At 45.4% G+C, this 27,954-nt stretch overlaps 1 protein-coding gene across 1 annotated transcript in view; it reads right to left on the bottom strand.

The window, feature by feature from the left end:
- LOC311233490 (A disintegrin and metalloproteinase with thrombospondin motifs 2-like) overlaps positions 1-27,538 on the bottom strand; it is a 414,816-nt gene extending 387,278 nt beyond the window's left edge. Inside the window, exons 1-3 of the mRNA XM_084320457.1 lie at positions 27,418-27,538; positions 21,289-21,971; positions 19,753-19,930 (exon numbers count right to left, since the gene is read on the bottom strand). Coding sequence (XP_084176583.1) covers positions 19,753-19,930; positions 21,289-21,971; positions 27,418-27,508 — 952 coding nt within the window. The 5' untranslated portion in view covers positions 27,509-27,538. The remainder of the gene's footprint in view (positions 1-19,752; positions 19,931-21,288; positions 21,972-27,417) is intronic.
- Positions 27,539-27,954: the final 416 nt, after the last annotated feature.

Here is a 27,954-nt window from a genome sequence, read left to right as displayed (position 1 = left end):
ATAGCTGCATTGACTGTGATCATATATTGATTGATGGTGATAGTTGTACTGTACCTACTTAAATATTCGTACGCTTGTGGTTTCGCCGACGTTCTGACGCGCACAGTACGCTACGAGACTCGCGCCGAGTCTCCTCTATAGAAACAACTCACCAAAATTGTGTGTGTGTGTGTGTGTGTGTGTGTGTGTGTGTGTGTGTGTGTGTGTGTGTGTGTGTGTGTGTGTGTGTGTGTGTGTGTGTGTGTGTGTGTGTGTGTGTGTGTGTGTGTGTGTGTGTGTGGAGCATGTCTATGTTCCCCGGGTTCTATGTTCCCCGCTTTGATTGATTGATTGATTGAAAATTTTAGACCACCAGCCCTGATTCCAAACTCTAACCTTAACCAGTTCGAAAGAGGGCCTAAGCTTAACCAGTTCGAAACAAGGCGGACATTAATAATTAATAATAATAATAGATCAAATTTATATAGCGCCTTTCATAGAACCCAAGGTCGCTTTACAATCAGGACAAAAAATAGGGCAAGGAAAGTAGGGGGGGAGGGGGAAAAGGGGATGAGGGAAAGTAGGGGATAATGGACCTAATTTAATCTAAAACTAACTGATGGGGAAAGCCTTGGTGAAGAGGTGTGTTTTTAGAGCGGATTTGAAGGTGTCCAGGGTTGGGGCGTTGCGGATTTGGGGGGGGAGAGAGTTCCAGAGGGTAGGGGATGCCACGCTGAAGGCTCTGTCCCCAAAAGTCCGTAACCTGGTGCGAGGGATGGAGAGGAGACCTAGATCAGAGGATCGTAGGTTCCGGGATGGAGTGTACTGGTGGAGGAGATCAGACAGGTACCGGGGGGCGAGGGCATGGAGGGATTTGTAGGTGAGGAGCAGGAGTTTGAAGGTGATGCGGAACCTGACTGGAAGCCAGTGGAGATGGATGAGGGTGGGGGTGATGTGCTGCCAGGGCTTGGTGTGAGTGAGAACCCTGGCAGCTGAGTTCTGGACATACTGGAGCCTGTCCAGGGCTTTGCTGGGTACCCCGAACAGGACTCCATTACAGTAGTCCAACCGGGAGGTGACAAATGAGTGGATCAGGGTCTCAGCCACAGAGTCTGAGAGTGAGGGTCGGAGACGGGAGATGTTCCTGAGGTGGTAGAAGGCAGACTTGGTGACAGATTTGATGTGGGAGTGAAATGAAATAATTAATAAAATAATAAAAATTAATAAAATGTTCAATCTATTAATCAATCAAGCGGGGAACATAGAACCCGGGGAACATAGGACCCGGGGAACATAGGGATGATCCCTGTGTGTGTGTGTGTGTGTGTGTGTGTGTGTGTGTGTGTGTGTGTGTGTGTGTGTGTGTGTGTGTGTGTGTGTGTGTGTGTGTGTGTGTGTGTGTGTGTGTGTGTGTGTGTGTGTGTGTGTGTGTGTGTGTGTGTGTGTGTGTGTGTGTGTGTGCGTGTGTGTGTTGAAAGGTCACCTTTAGTTCAGCATAAATACAGATATGAGATAAAGCCTGGAACATGTGCACACACGTGCACACACCCACACACAAATACACACACACATACACACACACGCATACTAACAATAAACGGTGGAAGGCATTAACTCTACAAGCCCTAGGGAGACTTGTAATAACTGCCTCATATTTCAACATGCACACACACACACCCTCCTGGTCCCAGTAACAGTAACTGTTTAGTCAAATACATAACTTTTACGGTGACCATCATTTCACAGCTTCAGAACCTGTTGAGACCTGTCCTCTGACTCCTGGAGAAGTACCCCTACTACTACTAAAACTGCCATTACTACACTGAAATACATTACTCTAGAAAAGTACCATTACTAGACTAAAATACACTGCTCCAGAAAAGTACCATTACTAGACTAAAATACATTGATCCAGAAAAGTACCATTACTACACTGAAATATATTGCTTTAGGAAGTAAAGTCCTGCCACCTTCAGAAGTTTTCTGATGACTCTGCAATAGTGGGATAAAGGGCGGTGATGAGGAGGAATACCAGGCAGTGGTGGCGGACTTCGTCACATGGTGCGAAAAGAACCACATCCAGCTAAATGTGACGAAGACCAGGGAGCTGGCTGTGGATCTGGGGAGGAGGAGGAGTACATCTAGGGTGCCCACCTGTCCCGCGATTCGCGGGACAGTCCCGATATTGGGACGTTTGTCCCGCGTCCCGCTACAACAAAACAATGTCCCGCAATTCAAAGATAAAAAGAAATATTATTATTTTTTATTTTTTATTTTTTATCTTTATCTAAAAGATTATTATTTAAAAAATGTTTTAAATGTTGTTAATTTAATGCCTCGTTCCAATACCCTCTTATATTTAAAATAAAAAAATCGGGCGACGTCACAAACCAATGCATTGCGCAGCCGAGCAATAGTATCCAGCTGCAGGACCACAGCACCGACACACTCAGGACCGCGACACTTTGCGGACCCACACTCTCCAGACCCTCGCTCCCATTGGCTGATTTGGGTCACGTGATCGTCCCAACCAATGGCTGAATTGGAGTGGGACGGTCACGTGACCCAATTCAGCCAATGGGAGTGAGGGTCTGGAGAGTGTGGGTCCGCAAAGTGTCGCGGTCCTGAGAGGGTCGCGTGTATACCTTCCGCAACGGAATTCGGTTTCCGGGTTCCTCTGATTGGCCGCGACCGCCACGTGACCCGCCCCCCTATCCACCGCTCCGCCTCTGCCGCTGCCCCCTGCGTTGACGCTCGCCTGTGTGTTGACGCGCACGCGGCAGAGCGTGGACTTGACTTAGAGCGTGGAATATTATTAAACAAGAGAGCTCTGTCATTGAAGTGGGAAAAGTGATTCTTGACTCAAGATGACTATGTGAAAAGCGACAATAGCATTAAACAGCAGCGTTTCTGCACTCAGAAGATGACGCGACAATATTATTAAACAAGAGAGCTCTGTCATTGAAGTGGGAAAAGTGATTCTTGACTCAAGATGACTATGTGAAAAGTGACAATAGCATTAAACAGCAGCGTTTCTGCACTCAGAAGATGACGCGACAATATTATTAAACAAGAGAGCTGTCATTGAAGTGGGAAAAGTGATTCTTGACTCAAGATGACTATGTGAAAAGCGACAATAGCATTAAACAGCAGCGTTTCTGCACTCAGAAGATGACGCGACAATATTATTAAACAAGATAGCTCTGTCATTGAAGTGGGAAAAGTGATTCTTGATTCAAGATGACTGTGAAAAGCGACAATAGCATTAAACAGCAGCGTTTCTGCACTCAGAAGATGGCGCGACAATATTATTAAACAAGATAGCTCTGTCATTGAAGTGGGAAAAGTGATTCTTGACTCAAGATGACTATTTGAAAAGCGACAAGTCCATGCCGCGTGCGCGTCAACACACAGGCAGCGGCAGAGGCAGAGCGGTGGATAGGGGGGCGGGTCACGTGGCGGTCGTGGCCAATCAGAGGAACCCGGAAACCGAATTCCGTTGCGGAAGGTATACACGTGAGAGGGTCGGTGCTGTGGTCCTGCAGCTGGATGCATCTCCAGCCGAGGCTGCTGAGAAGCTCACTCGAGTCTCGCGAGTCACGCTACCTGTCACCTGTCCGAGCGAGGCCGGGGCAGCTGTACAGTATGTGTGACGTCAGTCACTCGAGTAGTCAGAAGAAAGAACGCCAATATTACTGATACAAGTTGTTTAGCTAGCTAAGAAAAACAAGGAAATGGAGGCAAAAAAAAAGAGACTTTGCTATATATATAACAGAGACTGGGACAAGAAGTATACGTGGCTGAGATCCGTTTCAGATGATCCCCAAAAGGTAGAATGCAGGATCTGCCACAGGAGCTTCACCCATGGAGGAGAGGGGGACGTCACGTATAGTTGTTCAGAGGAGCGCCTCTTCAGCAAGTCTGGCCCGACTATTATTGAGAACTGAATCAGAGGGTCGGTTTGTTATAATAACAGAATACACGGGGAGTATCGCCGGGACACTGTCCAGAGGGAAGGGGGGAATAGAATCCGGAGGCTAATATCCCCAAAACCGGAGGTGAGTTTAATAAGATTAATAACAAAATGAGCTATATATAGCCTACCGTCTGCGTCGAATATGATATAAAGGCATTTAAATAATAAATACATTTCTTTAATTTTAATTAGCAATAAAAAAAGATTTTATACTTTACATTTTACTGTATATTTCTGTATATTTTTGGCTCTATATTTTATATTTTATAATGTATATAGTACATATCAGAATGTATATCCAGGGCCGTATTTTATTCTTTATTCTTATTTGTGACTTTTGTTTTTGAATACCTACATGTTTACTGTTTACTGTGAGCGATCATTACTAAACTGAAATACATTGCTCTAGAAAACTACCATCACTACACTGAAATACATTGCTCTAGAAAAGTACCATTTCTACACCTCACTGAAATACATTATTCTAGAAAATCTTCTTTACTACATTGAAATACATTATTCTAGAAACAATACCATTAGTACACTGAAAAACGTTACTCCATCAAGAAAACTACCATTACTACACTGGAATACATTGCTCTAGAAACACTACCATCACTACACCTCAAACGCTTAACCCCAAACCATTCACTCCAACCCAACCTGTCTCAGTCAGACGCAACTTGTGCTCCCTATCTGCCTCCACCCTCTCCTCCGACATCCTATCTGCGCTACCTTTGAGTGAGACTTTCTCTGCTCTCCCCCCAGATACGGCAACCTCCACCCTCCTCTCAGCCCTCTCAACCGCCTTCGACAAGCTCTGTCCCCTCGCAGAGAAGCCTGCCCACCATTCCCCACCCAGTCCATGGCTGTCGGATGCAGTGAGAGAAGAAAGACAGGTCCTGAGAGCGGTTGAGAGGAAGTATAGAAAGACATTCACTGGTGACATCACCAACTATCACAACCTCTAGTTAGCTTTCTCCAAAACCATTACTACTGCCAAAGCCTCTTTCTTTCACCATAAGATAGAGGCCTCGGCTAAGAACCTTCGCAAACTGCACACCATGTCCTCCCTCCTCACTCCCCTCCTCTCTCTCTGCCAAGGACTTTGCAATATTCTTTGAGAAAAATATCCGCAGCTCCTTTTCCAAACCCCCACCCATTCGAAATGCTGAATCGAGAACCTCATCCAGCCATCTTTCTCTCCTATTACAGACACCGAGGCCTTGACACTGGTAACATCGAACCGTCCCACTACATGCCAGCTGGACCCGATACCCTCCCCACTCCTCCAGACCATAGCACCAGACATCCTACCTTGCCTAACTGCAACCATCAACTCTTCCCTCAACTCGGGGGTGGTTCCCACCTCCCTAAAACAAGCCAGAGTCACACCACTCATAAAAATACAAATAAATGAACCCCACCATCATAGACAACTATCGCCCTGACTCTCTTCTCTCCTTCCTTTCTAAATCACTTGAACGTGCTGTATCCAACCAACTGACTGATTATCTCTTACAGAATGACCTCCTAGACCCTAATCGGTAAGGCTTCAGGATTGGTCACTCCACAGAGATGGCCCTCATAGCAGTCAAGGAGGCTCTTCAGAGCGAAGGGCCTCTCCTCTGACCTGATTCTCCTGGACCTGTTGGCAGCCTTCGACACAGTCAACCATCAGATCCTCCTTGCATCCCTAGCAGGAATGGGAGTGGTTGGCTCTGCACTGGCATGGCTGTCATCCTACCTTGATGACCGCTCCTACCAAGTATCATGGAGAGGGATCATGTCGGCCCCCCGCCCTCTTCAGACGAGTGTCCCCTAGGGCTCCGTCCTTGGACCCCTCATTTTCTCCATCTACACCAAACCTCTGGGTAACATTATCACATCTAATGCTTTCTTGTATAATTGCTATGCCGACGGTACTCAACCCTTCCTCTCCTTTCCTCCCTCAGATATCCATGTCTCTGAGCGGATCTCAGCTTGTCTGTCCGACATCTCCGCCTGGATGACGACCAACCACCTCAAACTGAACCTAAGCAAAACAGAATTGCTTCACCTTCCGGCCAAATCCTCCCCGCTGACTGACCATTCCTTGACGATCGGCTGAACTTCTCTGCTCACATCGCCACAACAACCAGAACCTGCAGATTTATCCTGAGCAACGTCAGAAGAATCCGCCCCTTCCTGAAAAGAAGCCACTCAACTCCTTGTTCAATCAACAGTCATGTCTCGCCTTGACTACTGCAATGCACTGCTTGATGGTCTACTGACCACCGCCACCAAGCCACTGCAACTCATTCAGAACGCAGGCGCCCGCCTGATCTCTCCCAGAGGGAGTTTCGAACCCGGGTCTCCAATGCCGGGGGCAGTAGCACACACCGCTATACCAAGAAGTAAACTCACTACTTTGCAACATGTCTATCTGTCTTTTGAGGATGAGAGTGAGTTTAACCCATAGCACCACTACTCACCCCAGCCACTTCACAACACCTGAAGTCCTTTGTGACTGCGCTTAGCGATACCATCCATTACATATATATTAGTGCTGTCAGGCGATTAAAAAAATGTATCTAATTAATTACAGGATTTGTAATTAATTAATCTAATTAATTGCATTTTAATCACATAACCATTTTATGCCTGATATTCTATATTCTATAATCATATTTCAAATTGCATGTGTCCGGATGGCAGAATTCAGTACTGTATCTACAAAACCTTCTGTTTAATCATCTTCCATCTATTAATTTGCTTAGATTTTTCAGGTCTGGTCAATTTGAAAAATTGTATTCAATCAATCACCGCGCAGATTGATTGATTGAATGAAAATGTTATTAACAGATTGCAGAATGGGTACAATACAGTACGGCTCAATAAACACAATTGTTAAGGGGATACAGACCAGAGAAAGACTTTCATCTTGTTTACATCAGGGTCCCCCATTTTCAATTCATAATGAATTGTAAGTAAGGGTGCAACTTGCACCGTGCAATCCATTCTTTGTGGATCTAGCCCACAGTATTTCTGACACTGGGAATACATTCCCTGAGATTCATAGATGTCCCTAGAATCAGATACCAAGAACATGCAAATGGACCATATTAAAAAGAAATCTGTAAATGTGTATTCTACATTCTTATGGAATGAATGAAATACAAAAATAAATAAAAAGAAAATCTTTTTTTGTAATTCATTTTGAGTTAATTTTCATAACACGATAATTTGCTGTGTAATTAATTAATCTAATTAACGCGATAAACTGACAGCCCTAATATATATTAAGGCTGTCAAAGTTAACGCGGTATTAACGCGTTATCGCCCGATTCTATTAATGCCACAATTTTTTTTAACTCACGATTAACTTTTACGAATTTTTCATTTTTTATTTTTTTTTACTTTTTTATTTTTTTTACTAGACTTCACTCAGGTGTATTATTGATGCTCTCATTGATACTATGTTTGTTTCTGAAGTGTGTGTGTGTGTGTGTGTGTGTGTGTGTGTGTGTGTGTGTGTGTGTGTGTGTGTGTGTGTGTGTGTGTGTGTGTGTGTGTGTGTGTGTGTGTGTGTGTGTGTGTGTGTGTGAGTGAGATATAGAGAGAGAGAGAGGGGGGTGAGAGAGATGAGGAAGGGGCAAGAGAGAAAGAGAGCTGGGAGAGTGTGTGTGTGAGAGAGAGGGGGGGTATGTGATTACTCAGCCCTTGTGTGGGTGAATGTAACAAGTTCCTAACGTTTTCTTTCCCCTATTATTTCATGCACACTTTATTCATTGTTTTAAATTATTATTTTCTTTTAAGTTATTTTGTGCATCACTCTGTTTTGAATTTGATGCAAATTTGCAATGCATGAGGGTCATCCTTTTGTGTTAAATGGCTGCATAAAGCAAGAATTTGTTGACTCTCATGTTGATAAGAGTATTAAAACTTGGAACTTGAAAAAGATCCGTTTAAGGTAGATAAAAGAAATTAAATAAAAATGCGATTAATTTGCGATTAATCGCGAGTTAACTATGGACAATCATGCGATTTATCGCGATTAAAATTTGTAATCGATTGACAGCACTAATATATATATATAGAGAGAAAGAGAGAGAGAGAGAGAGAGAGAGAGAGAGAGAGAGAGAGAGAGAGAGAGAGAGAGAGAGAGAGAGAGAGAGAGAGAGAGAGAGAGAGAGTTATATATATATTAGGGATGTTAATTCATCGAAGATCGATTGATTGATCATTAAGGATTTACTCAAACATGTGACATTTACTCGATCTACTATCAAACAATGTTGTCTGTCTCTTATTACATTGTAGCTGTCTGTAGAATGGTGTATTTTCAAAGCATGTTTCAATGGACAGATCATAATATAACTATGATGAGGAGGCAACCACCTCTGTGTCTGGAAAATAAGCAAGGGGGAAAAAACATGAGCAACTTGCAAACCTCTTAACATGCAATGGCACTGACCCGGACGGAACAGAGGAAAGTCACAGCACTTTGCGAGCATCTAGCGGCTCGGGCTGCATTTGTCGCCGAACATCTCGAGTTACATGATGACGATATGTCAGGCGTGCGGCTTTTTACGTGCAAGCGTCAGATTACCACCCTGGACTCCCGACGCTCTAAAACTGTCAATCATCCGTCGATTGCGAAGATTATTGGTCAGGGTTGTAGCCAATGAGTGTAGCTTAGTGATACCCCACGTGGGGGTGAGCAAATAAGGGATCTAGGTGAAAGGTGATGAGCAAAAACCAGAAGTGGAAAAAAAATTCGGAATGAATTGGCGTGGATGAGGAAATGGAGAGCTTTTTTCTTGGTAATCGGTTTACCCGGATGTCTCTAGAAGACTCATTTCTGAACGAATTTTTATAAAGTTTTGACCTACATAAGACTTTAGGCTACGGATTAGTAGTGTTTTCCAGCTTATACAAAAAAAATTATATATTTTTTGGGAATATTGCAACTACTACAGAAAAACGTGAGTGCACAAGTTCAACAAGTTCAAGTTCAACTCAAGTTCAGCCCTGTTACTCTATTTCATTAGCACTAAAAGTGATTTTTCTTTATTGTGTAAGAAACTTCAGAATGTTATCTTTCAAAAATCTAAAAAGTATGCAGTCCTCAAGTTCAAGTAAAGAAATGGCCGCTTTTCTGGGTGCATGTTAAGAGATTAAGAGAAGCATTGATTTTGAGCTATGACTCACAACGGGCCTAAAATAACCCACACATGATCGCTCGGTATGGTTGAGGGCGAAGGATTTAGTCAAATTATACACCTGCTTGAGCCAGCTGAAGGAATCTATGTTTTTCAATGTGTATATAATGTATTGGTGGGTGACAGCATCTACTCAGACGGATCTATAGATCTTAAAAGTAGCCAGCAGTCAGAGTGTGTTGCAGCAGACTAACAGCAGCAGATGAGGATTCGGGCTGTGCTGTTTAACATCAACAGCTGAACCACAGCATCAAGGTTGCTCAATCTGGAGAAAGTGCATTATCAAGCCACAGGCAGGTTTGGTCAGAGAGAACTAGGGGGATAATATCAACATCGCCGTTGCTATAGTGATTTGGGTCAAAGAGCCGTTGTCAAAGACAGCGTGTCACGTAGTACAGGGATTAAAGCAAAAAAAAATCTCCTGACTGAAATTTTTTTCAGGCCAAGTCATATTCTTATTTTAACCTCCACTGTATTTCTTTTTAATAGCGTTGGCGTTTTAAGGGAGCCTACTTGTTTCGGTTTCGTCGATAATCCAATGTACAGTTACCCCCCCACCCCGCCTACCCAACCCTTCCCTCCCCAACCACCTCCAATGTACAGTCCCCCCCCCTCCACCCAACCTCCTCCAATGTACAGTTTCTTCGTCAAATGTATATGCTCTCTTTTTTAGACTCTTATTGTATCACAAACAATACTGTGTAAATCTGGTACGTCATAAATGTATAGATGTAGCAGTATTATCTATCTGTATGTCATGTATGTCATATATGTTATGATGAATTGAAAATGGGGGACCCTGATGTAAAGAGGAAAGTCTTTCTCTGGTCTGCAACCCCTTGACAATTGTGTGTATTGAGCTGTACTGTATTGTACCCATTCTGCAATCCGTTATAACAATCAATCAATATTTAACCGATTGCAGAATGGGTACAATACAGTATGGCTCAATACACACAATTGTTAAGGGGATGCAGACCTGAGAAAGACGTTTGTCTTGTTTACATCATCAGGGTCCCCCATTTTCAATTCAGTGACATTTATGACATGCATGACATTGACATGACATTTATGGCATAGGGACATACTACAGGTATATAGTACTGTTACATTTGTGACATATACGATATGCAAATATACAGTAATGTTACCCATAGATCCTGACAGAGAGAATATATACGGTGGGGAGGAGACTGTCTACCGATACACCTGTGTGATGTTGCTACGGAGTTAAGCTAATAAACGTATACTCACAACCACAGCAGGGGACTCGCATATTGTACTGTGAAGTAACACGACAATGACAAACGTGTTGTTTCTGTTTTTCTTTTTGACATCGTTGCGGCACACGGAACAAGTTAACTCACCACTACAGCCCCCAGTAGCGCTGCCTAGCCAGTCTCTTCAAACGTCCTCTCCTCTCGAAACTTTTTGTTAGGTGGTCCCGCTGATCGTTTTCATCTGAGAACCCCGCGGTGGGTTCTCTTTTTAGTGGCCGGCTTACTCCTTCCATTTAACAGACGCTATTAAGCTAACGTTAGCTAATCGGTATATAGCAGCGAGTGCAAGCAGCGTGGTGGCTGTGACGTTGGTAAACAAGCAGTTGACGCGTGAGGCTGCAAAAAAGGCGACCCGTCTCTCGAGTCGCTGAGTGATGATGACTGCTTGGCGCGATAGGAAAAAAAAGCCCTTTTCCATATTTGGCGCCTCTGATTGGCTCAATTTTGTTTCAATCTGTATGCATCTACAAATCATGCAAATACTTCCGTCAGACTGCGAATCAAATGGACGGATCTCCCCAATCAAATTGACGGAAATCCGTCTGGAGACGGAATGCTTTAATGCATGCACGTAGTAACAAGAAGAGGGGGCGGGCCTGTTGTTAGTGGGAAGACGTTATGATGTGAGTTTCTTCCGGGACAAGTTAGATTAAGACGCGAAGCAGATGCGAGCAGACACGTTGACAGAGACTTTGAAATGGGGGAGGAATGGAGTGCCACGACATCACTGGCTTCGGCTGACAGGGAAAGCCTTTGGACAGCTAGGCCGCATGACCACAGAGCGGACTGACAGGAGAGAGATCGTTAGAATAATGAATTAAGACTGAACAAGGACATTACAGAACGGGGTTACATCTGATTACGAGGCCTTGTTTATGGAATAAACAAAGTTTTTCCAAGAAAGGTACCACATCTGCCAGTGTCGAATTCTTATGATTACGGATTGCATTAAGGGGGATGACAAAGATGTACAGCCAGTATGAGAAAATCGACTTCAGAGAGAGAAATAAACACAACGCAGAAACTTCACGAACACAGATGCTAATGGTGATACTGGATGATTACAGAAACATCTAACACAGCGTACCATATCCCATCCTGAGGCACAACCAGCTCGCGCAGCTAGCTAACGTTACCACTGCTTGCAAGGTTGCATTGACGACTGCCCTGATGACCAAAAGCTATGTTACCGTCACTTGCCACTACATCACTGAGGACTGGCGAATTACCACTGTGTTGTTGCTAACTAGAGTTTGCCGGGTCGGCATATGGCAGACCACCTCGTGTAACAGTTAAAAGAAGCTATTCCCCATCCCTGGATAGAAATTCGACTGAGTGGTGGAAAGGCTGGCAAAGCTGGCATGCCAGTAGGCCTACCTCTGTATGCCCACGACATCGGTACCATCCGAGCTAGTGTTTTTGGACTCATTGTGACCAGGCTGCATGCGCTCATGTCTGACACCCGACCATGTCGATATGCAGATTTTCCTCAACAAGAACAAATAAATCGGGACCATGTGAGTCAGTGTGAGACCGGCTATTTATGCTCTATGTAGGCATCTTGTTACTTTAGATTTTTTAAGTGGCAAATTACGTTTTAGTTTTTTTTAAGCTTGCCCGCTTAAAGTCGACACAAATGTGTTTTAATATATCTAGGCCTCTACATTTCTATATGTTTCATATGCCATGCAATTAGTGATGCACCAATGTGAAAATTGTGGCCGATACCGATAACCGATATATTGCTGTTCTGGCCGATACCGATATTTACCGATGTCGATATACAGAGCACATCATGACATTAAAAGACCCAGACATAGACAAACGCACCATATCCACACACACACATACAGTACACACACAGACACCTTAGTGTTGACAATGCTGGTTTTCAATGAGCCATCCCCTAACCCTGCACTTGAATGAATGCTATGATGTGGACACTCTAATTGTTTGAGGTATTGAGTTCCATTGGTGGGATGCTCTATATGAAAAGACGGCCTATCCAAATACACTTTTTTTTAAAGGGGTTGTACAGTCCCCCCTTGCCGCACTTCTGGTGTTCCTAGTTGAGACAGACTTGAGGTTGATGAAACGTTAACAGGTTAGTTAAACCTCTAGTCTCAGAGCAGAGAAAGACTATTAAAATGTTTTGCTGTATTTTTAACGTTGGGTTATGACTATAACCAAGTTCTGTTAGTATAGCGACGCTCGGCATCGCTCTCTGCACTATCTCGCATACGTGCACGCGCACTGAATAAAGACCACAATGTACCTTTAATCCCAATATTTGTCTGACCACACCCCTATCAGCTTACCCATATAAGCAGGGGTGGGGCCACCCACTCTCCTCCTTCTCGCTTTCACCACAAGGAAGAAGTGCCTCGGTAGATCCCCACACTTGACACCATGATGGAAGAAAGGTTTAGGAGCAGCTTTGGGAAACAAGGATACGTTGACATCATATCTTTATTTTCTCTCTCACTATTTTCGAGAAAATACGGCGATATTGTCTTCGTACTGGAGTGTCTGGAAGATGATGATCATTCTAAAAACCCTCCACCGGTTTTCGTATTGGGAGCACGCCGCTGCATGCTTCTCAACTGCAGTTCCTTGCTGTGTTGTTGGGGTGAAACCTGTCAGGCCACAGCTGAACTGTCGGACATGCCGCTGTTGTGAGAAGCGGTGCGTTCCAGGTTGGGTGAGTAGTGTTTGCTGGCGGGCTCCACTTGTCTGTTAGTGCTATGGGGGCTACTTGACAAAGTTTATGGAAACCGGCCCCAGGCTAGGGTCCTTTGTTTAGCCACCTAGGCGACAGAAGGCCTTGGTCTGAAGACCATTATAGTTTTAACTAGTGGGCCGCGACCATTGACACTGGTGATCCCTGTGTGTTCTGGACGAGTGGATTCTCTCTGTCACCGTGTTAAGGCCCCATCTTTCATATCCAAATGAGAGTATTCCTTCACGAGGGGATATGTGCATGTAATGTGCGATAGCGGCAGATTCATGTTCAAAGTCAGCTACACAGGCCAGTTGGTACTGTGCTGATTCCGTCGGATGTGGTAAAGTCACCGTTGTGAAGCGGTGTTGACATCTTGTTTTCTCTTTTCTCTTAAAAAGTGAGGAGAGGTTCAGAACGGCGGCCTGTCTGGGTGAGTGTTATGTCATTGTTTACATGTTCATAGCTTACGGTTAGCCAGTCAGCTGTTAACTGCTGCGTTAGCCTGCTGGATCGCTGCATGGCCTGCTTAGGGCCTACTATTAGCCAGTCAGCTGTTAGCTGCGGGGCTAGCATGTCGTGGTCGCTAGGTAACGTTAGCTTGCTGCTATGGCCATGGCTGGCGCGGGGTAGCTTAGCTTCTCGCGCGCCGCCGTGAGCTCGCTTCTGATCGCGTGCGTCGTGATGCTATTCTGTTGAACGTGCTTTGATTTTAACATGTTTTACACTCTTGACCACGACGTCATCCTTGACAGGGGATGTTTCGTCGACCCTGCCCTGAGCCAGGACGGCAAGGTTGCATCAACAGGGGACTGTAGTGCGGGTTGGGGCGGTGACGCTGCCCAGTTCGGACAACACAGGAGCGGCTGTGTTTCTACGGTGTCTGTGACTGCACTTCGCTGATCTGCGTTCCGGGTAGGAACGGGGTTGACCAGACCTCATAACACGTCTTCTGGTTTTACTTTGCTAAATGTATTGTGAATAACGGTGTTTTTTCCCAAAACGTGTGTTGCTACAATGCATTTAGGATACGTTGCGGGTTATGTGTGAGCTGTTTTTGTCACTGGCAGTTAGCTTCTCCGTGCAAATCGGGGAATGATCTGGTTGTTGTGTGAGAAACATCATGGTGTTTATATGTACCGTGTACTCACAACTAAGGTAACTAACCTATGAAGCTATGCTTGGTGACAAGTGAGTAAAAGAATGTTCTTTCTCAGACTGTAATGACAATGAACAGTGTGTTCACACATTAACAGGTTTTCCTGTTTTAACTGGCCGTATTGAGGGTAAAATAGGAGGATTGTGTTTTCCCCCCCGGTTCCCTGGGGACTTTTTCATCCTCCTATCAGACATGTTGTGCATTAATTGTGTCTTTTGTGTGGTAGGGATACGATGTAACTCTTAGCTTGATTGCTGAGGTTGTGCTAAATCTGCTGGAGAAACTTATTTCCTAATGGGAAATTGGTTTGGTTGCTGTCATGTGTGCTTAGCAAGGCCTGTGGTCGATACTAATCAAGAATGATGTATTCTCTCATTGTGAAAAAAACGGCGTTCCTCTGTTGAGTGTTTTTGCCATTTTTTGTAGGTGATGATGGGTTGTGTGTGTCATGTGACCTACAACTGGGTTGTACTGGCCACAGAAGCACATGTGTATGTTGGACCGGGGTTCTTAGAGCCCTCTCTATTCTGTGTTTTTCCTTAGTAAAAATCAGATAGCAGGTTAGCTCATGCGCTGTGTGGAGCTGTGAAACGCTTCATAGAGCTGACTGTGACTGTGTCATATTCTCTTTTTGTCGTTACATCGTATCATGGGTGTGGGGTCGTAAAGGGGTGAACTGGTAACCTTTCCTCTCCCCATTGTTCTGTCGGTCAGGGGTACACCCCCTGTCCTTCAGGGTTCCCGTCACGTGGCGGTTCGGCACGTTACGGGGGGGGGGGAGGGAGTTCCTGGTCCCACGGCCTGGTATATTGGGCGTGTGCACCGCAGGAATTCCCCCGCCATAGAGTACGTCACCGTGCGCGTCTCTGTTGGTAGGACTTCCGTGTGCTGTTCAGGTCCATGTGATGGATCTGTTTTCAGGGGGGGTGGTCAGGGCTCCTCCTCACCAAGCGCCTATTCAGGCCTTCTGTGAGTTCGGACTCCTTCTTCCATGTGAGGAAGCCTCCATCAGAGTACAGAGCCTTCCTCCTCAGATTGTCAAAGTGAGTGGACCCTCTAGAAGGGTCCTTTTCTATTGTATGTATATTCGATTCAATTCGTTTATTGAGTGTGTATGGGTTCAGTGCCTCTTCCCCGGGGGCCCTAAAACCAGTTTTTTACATGGCTCAAGGTGCAATATATTCTTTTCAATCTGTACAGCTCGCGTGGGAAGTCTCTCTGGGGATCCCCGTCTCTTTCCTATGGGAGGGTGGTGGGATGTAAAAATGTGAACATTTTTTACCCCGGCTGTGTAGACTGGGATACATACTGTTGATGCTTCCTTCTTTCTATTCCAGAAGTGTTGGAGTTAGGGAGTGTCACACCCCTCTTGTCGTTCCCCTGGGCGCCTTGGGGATTCAATGACAGGTCTAATTAGCCTGTTCATTGATGGGGGTGTGTCCCGACGCACGTATAGTGCTAGCTCGCTGTAAACAGGCGATTGACTGGCACGCCTTGGTTGCTTGTGGTTGAAACGGCGTTTTTATAAAGCAACTGAGATGGGGGTTTTTCCTCTTCCGACGACCACATCCCATGACCTGGGTGGGTTGTCGACGGATTCTCGTTCATGTCTGGGGGATGATGACGGGATGGATCTGAACATATGTGGTGGGGTCTCACGCCCTTGGGGTGGGCCACCAGGCGCGGTTCGTCCGAACGTCTGGGTGGCGCCTTCTTTTCATGTTAAGATCAACACGCATATCTGCCCTTCTCCTGGAGTAGGCATGTCGGCGTGGTTAGGGCACGGGACTGGTTCTGGTCACGCTGGTCCAGATCAGTTGAACCCGTTGTCCGCCGGGGATGCAGATCTGCTGTTCTGGTACCCTGAGGGACTTGGGCTTTTTTCAGGGGGAAAAATGCCAGGTCGGTCTGGGTGTCACAGGGTTAAGCGCTATGGAGACCCTGGTTGGGTATGTTTTTACTCAGCACTGTCGTCATGGCTTACAGCCATGCCATTCTGTACGCGCTCGATCTCGTCGGATCTCGGCCGCTACACAGGTTGGTCCTGGTTAGTACTTGGTTGGGAGACCGCCGGGGAATACCAGGTACGGTGTGCTTAGGGGCTGGTTCTCCATTATTTTTCGCTCCTCTCTCACGCATGGCGAAGAGGGGCCTGTGGAGGTGGTTTTTTGACCTCCTCTGGTGACCCTGTGCTTCCCGTACCGCCAGGCCCGGTCCGAAGTGATGTTTGCGACCCGTAGGCCTGGGTTAACCCTTTTTGGAAACTGAAACACTTGTACTGCGGTATAGCCGGTGTATACCCGCAGGTGTGTTTTGGAGTTTTTTCTTGAGGGGTTATAGGAACAACCACCGCATTGGGTAACACCGAGGTGGTTGATTCCCTGGTGTGTTGGAGCAGTGTCAACTCCCGGGTTCACCGTTTGAGGGTGCCCCTGCACGTTCATGACGTCTGCCAATCGTGTCAGCCTTCTCTGCCTCGACCCCTCTGGGTGGGGGTTTTTAAATGGAGGCTTGGTCATGCAACACCGCCAGCTTACGCTCCTTCCGCCGGGGCGGCTGTGTTCAGCTGTCCCCTCTGGCGCCTGTCTCGTCCGCAGTCTCCAGGCTAGGGTTAACAGCCTGTTGCCTGGTTTTTCCCCGGTGCGCTGCCTGCTTCCGTTAGTTAACCTTTTTTGTGTGCTTACGGCCATGCTGACTGCCTGTTCTGCAGGGTCAGTGTGCCAGGCGGTGTACTATTGGGGGGACGGGGCCCGCTCGGCTTACGGCCATACCAACCTGAACACGCCCGATCTCGTCCGATCTCGGAAGCTAAGCAGGTTCTGGCCTGGTTAGTACTTGGATGGGATTCCGCCTGGGAATACCAGGTGCAGTAACTGAGGGGCCTTTGTCCGAATACGCTGGCGATGTGGGGGGCGGGGCACTACGTGCCCACCTGGTGGGGTCTTGATGCTGGCATCATGGACTTCTCCGGGCCCCCATTCTAGGGAGTCCAGTCCTTTTGGTGGGTCTGGGTCTTCCTTCGTGCTCCGCTGCTACGGCCTTGCCACGGGGTTGGGTTTGCCCTTGACCCCGTGATTCTGGGGGCAGTAACGAGGTTGTTCCTCCGTTCGTTCCCGGGTGGCATGCGGGTTGTGCGTGTGTGTAGTCGTGGGGTCAAGCCACGGTCTGCTCACCCTGTGCGTTGAGTTGCTTGAGTGCCTCTTCGCACGGTCGGGTCCGTCGCCCTCCCGTGAAGCCCCTAATAGGGGGGGTGCCCGCCATTAGGGTGGGTCGGGGGGGCTCGGCCCTCCCTGTTCTGATGGTTTGTGGGGGGCTGTCAGCGGGGTGTATTTGTCGGCCGTTGGCTCTCGCTCGGCCTCCCTTGTGCAGAGAGCGATGCCGAGCGAGAGCGATATGATACAGAACGTTGGGTTATGACTATAACCAAGTTCTGTTAGTATAGCGACGCTCGGCATCCGACGCCGCTGCAGCCTTTGACCTCGCCTTGTGGCGAAAGCTTGGGAAGGAGGAGAGTGGGTGGCCCCACCCCTGCTTATATGGGTAAGCTGATAGGGGTGTGGTCAGACAAATATTGGGATTAAAGGTACATTGTGGTCTTTATTCAGTGCGCATGCACGTATGCGAGATAGTGCAGAGAGCGATGCCGAGCGAGAGCGATACGATACAGAACACCTTGGCAGTCAGGTACTAGGCGTGAACAATAGCTCTCATGCAACCACTCCCCTAACCCCCCCCCCCCACTGGATTAGCTGTCATGTCACACAGACTTCGCTGCATTAGGGATTCTCTTATGGAATAGAATAGAGGCAGTGCGTTCTGAAATCTTCTCACATTGCATATTATTTTAATTAGACATTAACCCATTCAGTGCCAACCACGATGACAGTCGGGTTAACTCTCCATGCGTTGAGTGCCAAGACCAGAGAAAACCCGAAAACTCGGGTTTTAATCGTTATTTCTTTTATTAGCAATATCCATACATTTTTTTATCCATCCAGCCTGACGTTATCATTGGGAATGGGTCTGACCTCGAAAAGGGCAAATACCGCCGCCTATCGTCTCCCGGATGGTATTGCACATCATTGGATTGGATTGGGTGGGACTGTGCATCAAAAAAATAAGTCCGGTCCAGGTTTCACTTCTCGGGCATGCAGTATCGTGTTACCACATTGACTGAGGACACTCAGAGCAGCGTCGATAATGTGTTTTGGACTATAACGTTGGATCAATAAACACGATAAATATTTGGAATGGCGATCAGGAATTGGATTAATATTTTTGCAGAACATCTGATGTGAGGTAAGGACTCTATTTTACCAGTCTTGGGGTAATCAGATGTTTTTTTCTCCGCCATGGCAGCGCGCGCGCGTGTGTGTGTGTGTGTGTGTGTGTGTGTGTGTGTGTGTGTGTGTGTGTGTGTGTGTGTGTGTGTGTGTGTGTGTGTGTGTGTGTGTGTGTGTGTGTGTGTGTGTGTGTGTGTGTGTGTGTGTGTGTGTGTGTGTGACGTGTGTGTGTGTGTTTGTGTGTGTGTGTGCGTAACGTTAGCCTTATCCACGGCATGGATAATCGATTTTTCAGCCCACTTCTCTAGCGTGCATAAGTACACATATACTATTGATAATCTAGTGTTTATTTGAAAACGATTCATAAATCAGCCGAAAAATTACAACGTGTTTTGTGTAAAGGGCTATTATCGCGGAATTTCTCTGGAATTGTCCAAAATCTCCAAAACTATACTCATATATACTCATAGAACTTGAAGAACTTGAACTTGATATTCAAAACGGTATAAAACGGAAATCCGTTTCGTACATGTTGACTGCAAGCAAGTCATTGATAAGCGAGGGGTGTTTTAGACCCATAGCCATAATTTAAGATATAGTTTAGGCGTTCGCAAATTTCCCCGACCTCCCATTGACTTCCTTACTGGCACGCTAGCCCTAATATGGTCAAAGGGGCGTGGCTCTGAATGAGTTAAACATGTAGACTATTATTATTGTCACGCGACAAATGAGACAGACTAAGTAGACTAAGCAATATTCCCGCGGGTTGGTAGTTTTAGCGTTTTCTCACGTTGCATATTATTTTAACTAGACATTAAACATCTTTGCGCCCACATGACACTAGATATGTTTTGCAACATGACTTGCTTTTGTATCTGAATCTGAATCAGGTTCTCCCCTCTCCGTCAAAAAGTTGGCTGAGTGGCAGTGCAAGTAAGGCAGTGGAAGTAAGGAAGTTTCATATATCTATGGAAAATACTGTGTGTATATATATATATATATAGAGAGAGAGAGAGACAGAGAGAGAGAGAGAGAGAGAGAGAGAGAGAGAGAGAGAGAGAGAGAGAGAGAGAGAGAGAGAGAGAGAGAGAGAGAGAGAGAGAGAGGGAGGGAGGGAGGGAGAGAGAGGGAGAGAGAGAGAGATGTTCTGACCGTGGGGATGGTAGTCGGTTGATTGATTGACAGGTTGATGTTTCTTGATGACAGCAGAGGACCGGTAAATTATGTGCTGTCGCCCGCCTCCCCTTCCTCCCTCCTCCTCTGCTCCTCTTCCTCCTCTATCCAGGGGCTCAATGAAATACTCCTCCTGCCCGGCTCTGATCACTCCTGCCTGTGGAGGACATGATCAATATGGATAGACAGACGGACGGACGGACGGACGGACGGATGGATGGATGGACGGATGGATGGATGGATGGATGGATGGATGGATGGATGGATGGATGGATGGATGGATGGATGGATGGATGGATAGATAGATAAATAGATAGAGATAGAGATAGCTAGACAGACAGTCAGACAGACAGACAGACAGACAGACAGACAGACAGACAGACAGACAGACAGACAGACAGACAGACAGACACACACACACACACACAATAGATAGATAGATAGATAGATAGATATAGATAGATAGATAGATAGATAGATAGATAGATAGATAGATAGATAGATAGATAGATAGATAGATAGATAGAGATGGATGGATGGATGGATGGATGGATGGATGGATGGATGGATGGATGGATGGATGGATAGATAGATAGATAGATAGATAGATAGATAGATAGATAGATAGACAGACAGACAGACAGACAGACAGACAGACAGACAGACAGACAGACAGACAGACAGACAGACAGACAGACAGACAGACAGACAGACAGACAGACAGACAGACAGACAGACAGACAGACAGACAGACAGACAGACAGACATATGAGAGGCACAGAGAGACAGTCACTTCTGCACTGAATATGGGCGGTGAGCAAGAGAGAAGGAGATGGAGGGAAAGAGAGAGAGAGAGATAGAAAAGATAGCTCTGCACAAAAAAACATGCAAGCATAGCAGCCCATAAATCTAGCGTAATAAATGTCCTTGCAGGCCAGTTGAGTGTCTTTGCTTTAAAGGGGAAATATTTGAGTCCTTTTCAACAAGTTAATATATAGGTCTTTGAGGTCCCCTAAACATGTCTTTGAAGTTTTTTGCTGAAAAAGAAATCATTCAGAATATTCATTCTAGCAACAGCCTCTATACCCCTCTGTTTAAGTCCTGTTCTCAAAGGGATATTTCTGTGCCTGCAAGCCACTTTTATATTATATTTATATTTCCTCATGGTGGTGAGGGCACCGGGGCCGGGGGAGATGGAGCGGCCTGCAGGGGTGGCATTCCCATCGCCGTGCATGGCGGTGTGAGTGGCGCGCGGGCTGTTTGTGTTTTCCTTCGGTCATGCGTGCTTTATCGGGGGGGGGGGGGTGTCTTGGATGGGGATGTGGTAGGGATTGATGTGTGGGTTTGGGGGACTGACTGTTCCGGGGGGGTTCACATGCCTTCTTATTGTACTTATTGTACTATTGTACTATTGTACTTATTGTATGCCTATTCTTAATTTTCACAATAGGTCCCATTTAAACTAAATCAGCCAAATGATAAAAATCGAATTGAATGAAAATAAATCAAACGTACCAGGCCGTCACAGTTGCTAATAGCGACAGAGGTGTCTTCTACGTTGGTGACCTCTCCCGTGTAGAAGCAGTCGTCTCCTCCCAGCGGCTCGGACACCTTCTGCCCGGACTCGTGGTGCCACTCGATGGTCGCCCCAGGCGCCACCAGGCGGGAGTTGAGGCGTAGCCGCAGGTGGAGCTCTCGTCCGAACACTGTCACGTTGTAATACAGGGTCGCCATGTGACGCCTGCTGTCTTCTCCTTCTCCTCTGCTCCTGCTGGCCTCCTCCTCCTCCATCACCTCCTCTGCGGGTCTTCTTCCTGTACGCGGTGTGGGTGTGTTTTCCTGTAGCGTGGGCGTGTCTATATATGTTACGGTCTTTTCAGTATGTGCAATGGGCAGATTTGTATGTATCGTGGACCAGTCTCTATAAGTTGTGGGCGTGTCTGTGTAGGAGATGGGCGTGTCTGTGTGTAGTGTGGCTGTGTCTGGAACCTGTCTCCGGGGGCGGGGCCAGTCTCTATAAGTTGTGGGCGTGTCTGTGTAGGAGATGGGCGTGTCTGGAACCTGTCTCCGGGGGCGGGGCCGTCTCAGCAGGCTGTGCAGGTGAGGGGCGGAGACAGAGTGAGACAGGAAACGACCGTCTGCATCCGTACTCAATGGGTGAACCACCCCAAACTCGGACAACACCTGATGGAGAGAATCTGAGAGGAGGGAAAGAGAACGACAGAAATAAGGGAGTGAATATAGAAAGACTTAGGGCTAGATCCACAAAGAATGGATTGCACGGTACAAGTTGCACCCTTACTTACAATTCATTATGAATTGAAAATGGGGGAACCTGGTGTAAACAAGACGAAAGTCTTTCTCTGGTCTGCATCCCCTTAACAATTGTGTGTATTGAGCCGTACTGTATTGTACCCATTCTGCAATCTGTTAATACAATTTTCATTCAATCAATCACCGCGCAGGTGCAATCCATTCTTTGTGGATCTAGCCCTTAGACCATTCGTTTTAACAGTATAGACTTAGACCATTAGTTTTAACAGTATAGACTTAAAGCATAACTTATTAAAATACATGTTACAGCAAAACATACACCCTACAATGATCAAAGAGCACAAAAAGTCACACATATTTCCATTGTAGTCATCTCCCTCTCTGTCTATCTCTCTCTCTCTCTGTGTGTATGTATGTATGTATGTCTGTCTGTCTGTCTGTCTGTCTGTCTATCTGTCTGTCTGTCTGTCTGTCTGTCTGTCTGTCTGTCTGTCCCTCTGTCTCTCTCTGTCTCTCTCTGATGTTGGATGTTATTGTGTGTTTTGATAACTGGAAGGGAGTGAAGTTTCCCCTTACTTTTCTGTGTGTGTGTGTGTGTGTGTGTGTGTGTGTGTGTGTGTGTGTGTGTGTGTGTGTGTGTGTGTGTGTGTGTGTGTGTGTGTGTGTGTGTGTGTGTGTGTGTGTGCGCGCGCGTGCGTGCGTGTGTGCCATGCTCTTGATGTGAATTATGACTTAAATGAATTTGCTCAAAGCTACAGGAGTAGCTCAGACTCTGAGTACCTCACAGAAACACACACATACACACACACACACACACACACAGACACACACACACACACACATACACATACGCACTTTCCCAATGAGGAAACGTGATCCAGAAGTGTGAATCCTCCACATTCTCCAGTAGCAGAGAGCTGCTTGCACGCTAACAGACAGATGTATGGAAAAGTCTTGGTGGGGAAAGTTTATCAGCCTCAAGTTCAAGACAGGAAAATATTTCCTTTACACAACTTCCACCAGCGTGAACTCCACTCTCTCTCTCTCTCCATTTTATTTAAATTTTCCAACGATAGATTCTTGCACTGGATCTCCTCTCTGGTAAACAAGAATACCTTGAAGACTCTAACAGGAGCACTCAGTCAAGGGTACTATGACTATGCTTGCACCTCATGGTACCAAAGCACCTCAAAGGCCCTAAAAACAAGACTACAAACATCTCAAAACAAACTGGTCAGACTACTGCTTGACCTTACTCCTAAAACCCACCTCACCCCTGGCCACTTTGACAACCTAGGATGGCTTAGAGTAGACGACAGAGTACTGGTCTACAAGATACACTACACCACTAAGGTACCCATGTCGAAATACTTCCCAAAGGTCAGTGAATTTCACGACCACAACAACAGAGGGAGTTCCACAAATCATGTTCAACCCAGATTCGGCTCAAACAAGTTTCAAGTTTCTTTAATAGTTGTCATACAGAAGTACAGAATACTTTTGTACAAAATGCTTCTTACTGTTGCGCTCCAGAGACTGTGCATGACAAGATAAGTATGAAATAAAAACATAGTAAAAATTAGAAGAAAAAAAAAAAAGAGGTCACAGTGTTCAGTTTAGACATATGTACAATGTTCGTAGACGTAGTTACCATACAATATACAATACTGTGCAGTGTACTAATATACAATACTATATAGTGCAAGGCATAAATGGACGAGGTGCAGTTTAGGTACAATTCACAGTAGGTGTACGAGTTGTAGTGCAAATCCTTTATCAATAAATATAAAGTGTAAGTGTGTTTGTGTGATCTAAAGTGTGGAGAGTGGGTGCTGCAGTGTGTTGTTTGTTTGAGTGAGTGTGTGTGTGCGTGTGGGTGTGTGTGCTGTGTGCATTTGATGGTTGTTGCATAGTGATTATTGTTCGTTTAGCGATTATTGTTCGTTTAGCAGCCTGATGGCCTGGGGATAGAAGCTCCTTCTGAGTCTTTCTGTGCTCGCCATAAGACTCCGGTAACGCTTGCCTGACGGCAGCAGTTCAAAGAGGCAGTTGTTCGGGTGGCTCGAGTCCTTAATAATTCTCTTAGCCTTCCCCTTGCACCGCTTGTTGTAAATGTTCTGGAGGGTGGGAAGCCCCCCTCTAATTGTGCGTTCGGCTGAACGTGTCACTCTTTGTAGTCTGCTACGGTCTTGTGCAGTGCTATTCCCAAACCAGGAGGTGATGTTGCCGGTCAGGATGCTCTCTATTGTACATGAGTAGAAGTTCCTAAGGATCTTCTGACTGACTTGGAACTTCCTTAGGCGCCTGAGGAAGTAGAGGCGTTGTCGTGCCTTCTTCACAACACTGTCAATGTGTGTGGTCCATGTCAAGTCCTCGGATATGTGGGCTCCGAGGTACTTGAAACTGTTCACTCTCTCAACTGGTGCCCCGTCGATGCTGAGGGGGCTGTAGTCCTTGACCCCCGACCTCCTGAAGTCCACAATCATCTCTTTTGTTTTGCTGACGTTCAGGGAGAGGCAGTTCTCCTGACACCACTGTGACAGGTTCTCTACCTCTTCCAGGTAGGCCCTTTCGTCCACAAGGGACTAAACACGTTTTGCAATTATGCCACAACAATGTGGAACACCCTACCCAGTACCCACAGCCGTAAAATAATGTGAATCCCTACCCTCCTTCAAAACCGCTCTCAAAGAGCACCTACGGGAGGCTGCAATTCGAAACTGGCCCCGGTAAATGTCCAAACCCCCCCCAACCCACCCACCCAATGTACAGTTTCAGCCCCCTCGAATGTATATATTTTATTTTATGTATGTCTCGTGTATATATTGTCTTTTATTTTACAGTACTGTATATTTGTATATCATCTTGTATGTCATACATGTCTGGATGTAACAGTACTGTATCTGTATGTCGTGTATGTCATAAATGTCATGATGAATTGAAAATGGGGGACCCTGATGTAAACAAGACGAAAGTCTTTCTCTGGTCTGCATCTCCTTAACAATTGTGTGTATTGAGCCGTACTGTATTGTACCCATTCTGCAATCTGTTAATAAAATGTTCAATCAATCAATATGTTCTTTCTCTTTTTCTGTTAGTGTTGTTCAGCTTCTATAGTGTTTTGTGAAAATAATTCTAGACCCACCATGTCTCAAAATCTTAAAGTGAAGCATGGTTTTTATTGCCTATATTTATCTTAACCGATCAGGCATACAGATCCTCATCTACACCTTTGTTTACACTGTGTATTTTTCTCAAGCTTTGTGTAGGTAGACCTTCAGTAGACAAACACTTAAGTATGGTACTACAGGCTTTGTGTAGGTAGACCGTAGGAGACACAAACACTGGAGTCAAATTCCAAAACAGTCCCCTTAAAATGAAACAAGTAGATTGTTGACTACTTTCCTTTTAGCCGCTGTTTGATAATACTTGGGTCTTATCAGCTCAGGGTTGGGCTATCTTATCTTTTAATCACCTCAACAAAGGCTAGCCCTTCCGCCTAATCTCTTATGGCCAAAAATAACATTTACTCAAACAAAAGTAAATAGCCTGACAAATGGAAGTAAAATCACAGGCTTTTAACTAGCAATAAAAGCTGTGTTACTTCAATAAAATGTATTAGAGCAGCCTGATGGGAAACCTATATCATTAGTAATGAGTTGGGTCTATGTTATGCTGCACCTCAGTGACCTATGTTATGTTTTTCTTTATTATTATTTAAACCGTTCAGCTCCTTTCAAATTTTTGTTTTGTTTCAAATAAAAAATAAAAAATGATTGCTATCTTGATGTATAGTATACATTTACTTTTTGTTTTTGTTTTCAACTTGCAAGTCGTTTGAAAGAGAATTGTACAAGACTTTGATGAACATTGTTACCTATAGCTGATAGAGTTGTGCCCTTATGAACTGCTGCGGTCAGGCAAGCGATACCGGAGTCTCATGGCAAGCACAGAAAGACTCAGAAGAAGCTTCTATCCTCAGGCCATCAGAATGCTAAATGACAATAACACTATGTAACAACCATCAAATGCACTCACAGCACACACATCCACACGCACACACTCACTTTAAACAAACAACTCACTGCAGCACCCACTTTACCAACTTTAGAACACCTAAACACACTTTATATTTATTGGTAAAGAATTTGCACTACAACCAGGCATGCGTTGCTCTTGGGACGGGGTTGCACTCCGTGCAGGGTAAGATTTGAACCAATGCACTCGCCAACTCGCTATAAGTACCCACCTGGGCTACTTTGCATATCAATAGCGCCGGTCGTCAGGTGTGTTAAATACGTTCTCAGATACATTCACACCTAACTTGTTGTGAATGATATGTGTTACATTCCATTCGTAGAAGCAATTAGGCACTGTCTGTAGTCTGTGCTCAAGCGAGGGGACATTTATGCACATGCACGGGAGCGCGCGCACGCGCCGGGAGCGCCTGTGCACGTGGCGCCATTAGGTGCGTGCAACCCCAGTTGATATCAGGAACGCATGCCTGACTACAACCCATACCTCATTACACCTTACTGTAAATTGTATCTAAATTGTACCTCATCCCATTTCTGCTTTGTACTGTATAGTATATTTTATTGTAACTCAGTTACTTCTACTCTGCATTGTACATTGTATATATGTATATACTGAACACTTTTGTCTACGTACTTGACTTCTATTTTATACTTACTATACTTATTTTATACTTATCTATTTTTATCTAGCACAATCTCTGGAGCAAAACAGAAAGAAGCATTTTATATAAAAGTATTCTGTACTTCTGTATGACAACTAATAAAGAAACTTGAAACTTGAACTTATGATGACTTGTCGTACAGACTTTGTTATTCGCTTTAGATAAAAGCGTGAGCTAAATTACTAAATGTAAATGTACAAGATGAGGAATAACGTTTTTGCATCAAATGTCGTTTTTTTTTTTTTTTTATCCGATTAATAGTCTATATTATCGATATATTAATCAACTATCAAAATTGTCTTAGTTGCAGCCCTAATCACCACCATGATACTTCAGAAAGAAGTACCACTACCAGACAGTTGAACATCTAGAGTTATTTAGAATCTAAGAACGGTTAGTCAGTAAGTTAGAACATAAGAACGGTGGGTCGGTTAGTTTGTTAGAACATGACAAAAGTCAGTCAGTTAGTTATAATATAAGAACGGCCAGTGAGTTAGTCCATACTGGTGGTCTGTAGTTCTGTACTTTACTTTAGGACATTTTGAACCATATTACCGATAAATAACGTAAAAAGGAGCCGGTGCCAATGAACTTAACATTGGACGTTTCCTAAATGACATTGACCTGAGAAACTATAGCTGAACTGTTACTGGTTATTTACAGCCTCTTGCCTGTGTTGCTGGTGATATAAAGTCCATCGCAGCGGCAGGTTTGCAGTAAAAGAATCAGAAATTGAAAGAGTCCAAGCTGAATATCATCCATGGTTTCTTCTGGCGGGAGGGCGCGAGGCAAAGACTCACTGCGCGTGATGTGATGTGTTGTGAGCGGAGCTCGAGCGATCTAACAGCAGCCACGCGATCCCTCCACCCCCCGCCCCCTTCACACCGCTAAGTGATCCCCTCTCTGTCCCTCTCTCTCTCTCTCTCTCTCTCTCTCTCTCTCTCTCTCTCTCTCTCTCTCTCTCTCTCTCCCTCTCTCTCTCTCTCTCTCTCTCTCTCTCTCTCTCTCTCTCTCTCTCTCTCTCTCTCTCTCTCTCTCTCTCTCTCTCTCTCTCTCTCTCTGTGTATCTCTCTCTCACACAGTTTCTTTCTCTGTCTCTCTAATCTCTATCTATCTCGGTCTCTCTTTATTTTACTCTCACTCTCTCCCTTTCTATACTATCTCTTCCATTCTCACTGCAGAGAAAGAAATAAACAGAGAAGAGACAG

Source organism: Notolepis coatsorum (genome assembly GCF_963971535.1).
Source record: "Notolepis coatsorum genome assembly, chromosome: 8".
In the NCBI taxonomy this organism is placed as follows: Eukaryota; Metazoa; Chordata; class Actinopteri; order Aulopiformes; family Paralepididae; genus Notolepis; species Notolepis coatsorum.
Note: the sequence above shows the minus strand (reverse complement) of the source record. Positions and strands in the feature narration are given on the sequence as shown.